The 6,315-nt window shown below is 43.0% G+C and overlaps 1 protein-coding gene across 1 annotated transcript in view; it reads right to left on the bottom strand.

Annotated features, from left to right (window-relative positions):
• Positions 1-6,249, bottom strand: part of amn1 (antagonist of mitotic exit network 1 homolog) — a 12,813-nt gene extending 6,564 nt beyond the window's left edge. Inside the window, exon 1 of the mRNA XM_083654276.1 lies at positions 6,145-6,249. Coding sequence (XP_083510402.1) covers positions 6,145-6,164 — 20 coding nt within the window. The 5' untranslated portion in view covers positions 6,165-6,249. The remainder of the gene's footprint in view (positions 1-6,144) is intronic.
• Between the last annotated feature and the right edge of the window lie 66 nt (positions 6,250-6,315).

The raw sequence follows: 6,315 nt of genomic DNA, 5'->3' as shown, positions 1-6,315 counted from the left end.
TGGCAAAAATAACAGAAGTTTATTCTCTCACTCTCTCAATAGAAATGTCACTTAAAGGACTCGGAATATTAACCAGTGAGCTCACACAGGCTCGTCCTACGTTATATGGTTTGCTTTAACATGTTGAGATTTTTCCTTTTTGAAATTAATGGGGGGGGGGGGGGGGGGAGGGGGACTTTTGCATAAAGCAAATCACCGTGACGTCACCATGTTAACAACATTACTTCCGCGTACCACTTGGGGAAGGCGGCAGGTTTAAATGTGCGTGTTGTCAAATAAATGCTGTCAAACCCTCTTGTTGCTTTCGGCCGACTACTTTCAATTTAAATGTCCAAACGGTTGGTAAACATGATTGTCCAACGTATCTAGCCTTTCTCCTGTGCTTGTTTTATGTAGTGTTAGCTAGCTAATAACGTTTGTTTACAACTGTCAAACTCGCTGTTTTTTTGCAGACTCGTTACAGACAGAGCTTCTGACGCCACGTTAATTTAATTTAGCTTCAAGTCTACTCTGGTCTGGTCTGGTCCAACAGGTAAATTAGCTAGTCTGGTCTCCACTAACGTTAGTGAAAGTGTTGTTATGAATGATATTAAACAACAACACAACACGAACGAACCATTTTTGTCTTCTTTGTCTGTTTTGGTCTTCAACATGTCAGTTTGTGCCGTTCACCGCCATTATGATGTGTGGACCGCAGGGGTAACCGGAAGTAAATGTAAACATTCCCGCTGATTTGGTCTATACTGCGACTGAATAAAGCTAACTGTAATCCTTATAGACTTTTGTGTAATTCCCGAACTGTTCACCTGACCGGGAAATTGTCATATTAGTTTTTCATGTTTCAGACCGGTTACAAACCTACATAACTGAAATTGAAGTCTGAAGTCTAATCACAATTATTATTGTACTGTATCCCTTTACTTCTGCAGTTCTGCCTCTGCAAAACCAAATTTCCCTATGGGGGTCAATAGTTTAATGTTATCTTTACTAATAGATGACTACATCCACACTTACATCTTGGATTTCTATCATGTGTTCATCATGTCTGTTTGTGGGTGGCTTTTTCTGTGTATGCATCTACCTATTCAACAGAGCCACGAAGCAACAAACACAATGTACAGAGAGGCAAACAAACTAAAGTGACTGTTCTTCCTTAGCCTAGGTAAACCCATCCCCCACGTGACCTGCTCTCAGACCTGTTCTCAGTCACTAGTGACTGAGAACAGGTCTGAGAGCAGGTCACGTGGGGGATGGGTTTACCCAGGCTAGTTCTTCCTTTTCACACTTAAGTTGTAAATTTTGGCGGCTACCTATAACTACTCTTACACACAACACAGGGGTTCCCAAAATGGGGTCCTCAAAAATGTATTTATACAGTATAATCTCCCAAAAAGGAAAGTGTATTTGAGATGGTCAGCTAGTGCAGTGGTTCTCAATGTGGGGTCCAGGGACCACCAAGGGTCTTTGGGGGGGCCTGGGGGTCCCCAGCAAATCGATCAAATGTTAAACTTCAGCATTATTTTAAGTTAACACCCAGATGTAGAAGAATGATTGTTTTGGTTATAGTTTTACTGTTATCTCTCTACCTACTAGAGATAGTCCAGAATTCCGGACAAATCATACTCAAGTGAAAAAATGCTCTCACATTTTGGGTCTGCAAAATATCATCAAATGGGGTCCGTGGCCCTATTATTAATTAATACACAGGACAAGATGTTACTATCCCTTGTGCCAAAATCCGAGGAAAAACACATTTAGAAGCCCAATCCAGAATAAAACAAGCTAACAGGCTAACAAACTAATAAACAAGACACAAATCACCAGTTACCTACCCTAGCCAACAGCAGTATGAAGCATGTCATTGGGGTTTTCAAGTGGGCAACTTCCTTCACCGACGTTTCGTTAAGTTAGGCCCACGACACCTCAAGAAGGCTTAACGGTGTAATCCAGCGTCCTGGAAACACCCCCCTCCATGCTACCACCGCACCAATGCATATTACCTCACTATCTAAGCCTAGCTATCCAGGTCGGTTCGGTATGACATTCCAGCCCTGTTGATGCGGACCGTTAATCATGACCAACAACAAACAATCCCTAACTACACCACCAATGATTCAGCCCCTAAATGAGTCACTGAACTGTTGTAATGCATCTTGCTCCAAGATGCTCAGATGATGTTGGGGGATGAGCTCAGTGACAACTAGGTCATCCAAAATGTATTGAGATAAATTTTATTTATCATATCAATAGTCATTTCACTATTAGAACAGGCGGTCTTTTAGTCTGCTGAGACAATAGGTTATTTGAAGGTCAGAATAAGATGTACTGAGCCTCTGTTTATCTATATAAACATAAGAACATTCTTTCTCTCTCTGGTGGCTTCTTCCTGCTGCTGCAAAGCAGTGAACCATTTGTGAGCCATTTGTGTGACTAGGGCCATTCCAAGTTGATTGGTCTAATTCTGACAGGAAGTTGACCATCTGGTGACTTGGTGCAGTCAAAACAAACTGGTGTTAAATGCTCAAAAAACAATGGAGATGATTGTGGATTACAGGAGGCACAAAGCCCCACCTTCCCCCATCACCCTGGGTGACTCCCCAGTCAGCGATATTTTTTTTTGGATGATGGCGAAGGCTATGCGAAGGCATAACCCGCTCCTCTCTGCCTCTGATTGGCCTAGCGTCAAACTTCCATCCAAACACATTGGCTATCCTGCATTACATCTCTTTCTACACTGTGGCCAGACTCAGACAGATGCTTGCTAGTTCCCTGTAAATAACCCTGTTTTATATCACCCTTGATCAATTCTCTGTCTATATGCTACATACGTGCACTGCCAAACACTGGCATGTTTCATGCAGGCTAGCAAGCGTAACTGACTGCTGTCTGTCTGAGTCTGACCCATTGAGTCTGACGGTCTGACCACAGTGTAGAAAGACTGCAATGCAGGATAGCCAAGCGAATGTGTTTGGATGGAAGTTTGATGCTAGGCCAATCAGAGGCAGAGAGGGGCGGGTTATGCCTTCGCATAGCCTTCGCCATCATCCAAAAAAAAATATCGGCCACAGTCAACACTGACTGAGAGGATAATCGGATGCAACCTGCCATCCCACCAGGACCTGCATGCAGCCAGGACACTGAAGCGGTCTGCAAGATCATGGCTGACCCCTCCCACCCTGGATACAAACTCTTTAAGACACTCCCCCATGGCAAGAGACTGAGGTCTGCCAAGACCAGAACCACCCGCCACAAGACCAGCTTCTTCCCAACCGCCATCAGCCTCACCAACAAGGTCCGGAAACCCTTTCCGCCAAGGGCCTCACCAACAACCCCCCCCCCCCCACACACACACACACACACACACAAACTCACTACCTCCTCCTAAACTCAACTGAACCACCCCCCCCCCCCCCCCCCCATAAAACTGGAACTACTGTATACTGTATCTAATTTAATGCCTGTCTAACTGGGACTGTAAATTCATGTAAATTCCCTGCACATTAATGCCTATTTAACTTAGCCTCAGCCTGTAAATTTCATGTACATTCAATGTAAACTCTTATTTAACTCTGACTGTAAATTCATGTAAATCCACTGCCTATTTAAAGTCTATTTAACTCAGTCTGTAAATCTCATGTAAATCCAACGTAAATTCATATTTATCATCCACAGAACACTTCACCACTCATGTACATATTGTATATATGGACTCGATTTTATTCGATTTTATTGCACTTGCAACTTTGCGATTGTCTTTAGTTATCTTCCTACTTCTTATCTCTGTATATTGATGTGACCGCTACGCTGCATACAGACACTAAGACAAATTCCTCGTATGTAACTTGCATACTGTGGCAATAAAAGTGATTCTGATTCTGATGTGTTCCATAGATATAAGATAGTAAAACTCACAGATGGACATGTTTTCCCCAGTCACAAGGTTAGTGTATGGTTTGTGTAAACGTGTGCACTTTTTGCCCAAGACAAATTTCCCCCCAGGGGACAATAAAGTTTATCTCGTCTCATCATCTCATCTATTGACTGGTAATTAAGTTGGTGCAAGAATGTGAGGAATGTAGCTAGCTTGCGTTATTTAGGGTATAAAAGAGAGAGTCTCAGCAGAGAGCAATATTCTGGCCGCACTCTCCACATGGAAACTGCAGTCTTCTCTTTTATCCTGTTGATAAGAAGACTGTTTTTTGCAAATCCGTATCAACATTTTAATCGAATTCGGCAATTATTTTATTTGGAGAACAGAGACAATAATGATTAGACTATGGTAGTTCAGCTCTGACAGGCTGAGAGACAATGGTTTTATATATAAAACAGACACGTTGGAAGGGAAGCCTTTGTAAAACGCCAGATAAACGCGTAGACTTGCATGCTAATTTCGCTCCCACGCTGTCTCAGCGATACGGACGTTTTACAAGTGCCACACTCCACAGAAACATTTCAAAGCCACCTACTTGAGAACAAGGGTTCATTATTGCGTCTCGACGTCGAGAAGCTATGAACCCTTCCACTAACTAAATCACTGATAGGAAAGTAATAACAGGAAATATGAACTTTGAATATCACTCCCTCAGCGAACAAAATGCTTGGAACTAACGACATTAGGGTTGCCAACATTCCATCCCAGCAATACGGGACGGTCGGACCCCCCCCCCCCCCCCCCCCCCCCCGGGGCTATGATATAAAAAAAAATACATTCAACTCTAAAAAATGTGTTATGTTATTCCCTTTACAGTGTTTATTTTCTGTTTTCATTACTAGCTGTTATTGCCATTTCCCTTGATAGAGAAACATTTCACATAATATTGAAAGGTTTGCAAATGTGTGATTTGAATCTGGTCTTTCAAATGTGACTTTGAAAATAATCACACACCAAAGAAGATGACATAACTGCTGAACTGCTAAATTTTATTTAGCCAGGTACAAAGTAGGCTATAAATGGGGTAATAATGCCCATAAATATCCATAAGTAAACAAACATCTGTACGTTTTTTTTTTTTTTTTTCTACAAACGTCTGTAAGTGTCCTTCATGGGGGGAGTCAGTCAGCTTAACCCACGTGTACTTCTCTTCCCAAACTTTACTATATGAACAAAGTCTTTTCTTTTTTGGAGGGCCGGGGCCTGCATCGCCGTCTCCATCGCTTTCATGCCCACGTCGTGCGCTCATTTTTCCACATGAGTGATTGTGGCACACCACACGCTACTCTTGAATAATATAGCCGCGCCCACCTGAGAGTCTCTCTCTCACACACACACACACACACACACACACACACACACACACACACACACACACACACACACACACACACACACACACACACACACACACACACACACACACACACACACACACACACACACACACACACACACACACACACACACACACGCTCTGTGCAGCTGTGCCTGCCCCCTGTCATCAACTGAGCGGCTGCGGCACGCCGGCACCCCCAGGGTCCTAGCGCCCTTCGCGTTATCTCATACAGCACACAAACACACAGGCAAGCAGACAGACAGGTCGCAATATATATGCCTCTTCCCTTAAAAACGGGACAAGTGGCGTCCCGTACGGGACACGTCTCTTTTGACCCAAATACGGGATGTCCCGGCTAATACGGGACTGTTGGCAACCCTAAACGACATAGACAAATGGCCAGGGAGAGAGGCTGATAATTATATGAAACTTACAGCAGATCTATGAAATGATAGTCTGTTAAACATTTAGCCCTTTGTTTCGGTACAAAATAGTGGGTTATTTCCTACTCCTAGTAGCTAGCATTAGCATAGCTAGCAGAAAGAGTCCCAACGGGGCAAATGTGATGCCAAAGTTAATATTAACATGTACAAAAGGGTCTCACGGTCGCTTAGCAACCACTTTGACCTGAGGAAGTAGCGTTAGCATAAAAAACATGCAAAACAGTAGCATCCTACAATAGTGTGTTAGTGCAGATTTAGTTATAGCAATTAAGCCACTCTCTGCCTGTTAACATCTCAATCTTATTTACGCTAGGTCAGTAGTCTTAAGTTAGCTGCTCTAAAATCATGTTTCTGGTGATCCCACACAGGCATTAGACTTAGGTTAGTCACTACATGATGTTTGCAGGCTTCCGCCTCTAACGTTAACTTACAGATCAAAAAGCGAATCCATGGCTGATTTAGATCAGTTTTCGTATTCCTTATTACAGTATTTTTCTATAGTTGTTTATTCGTGGTCTTGTTGTTCTTCCTCTTCGTCTTCTTCTTTGAGTTTTATGGCGGTTGGCAAACGTTATGTATGTGCATTACCGCCACCTACTGGA

Source organism: Poromitra crassiceps, assembly GCF_964638095.1.
Source record: "Poromitra crassiceps genome assembly, chromosome: 18".
Lineage (NCBI taxonomy): Eukaryota > Metazoa > Chordata > Actinopteri > Beryciformes > Melamphaidae > Poromitra > Poromitra crassiceps.
Note: the sequence above shows the minus strand (reverse complement) of the source record. Positions and strands in the feature narration are given on the sequence as shown.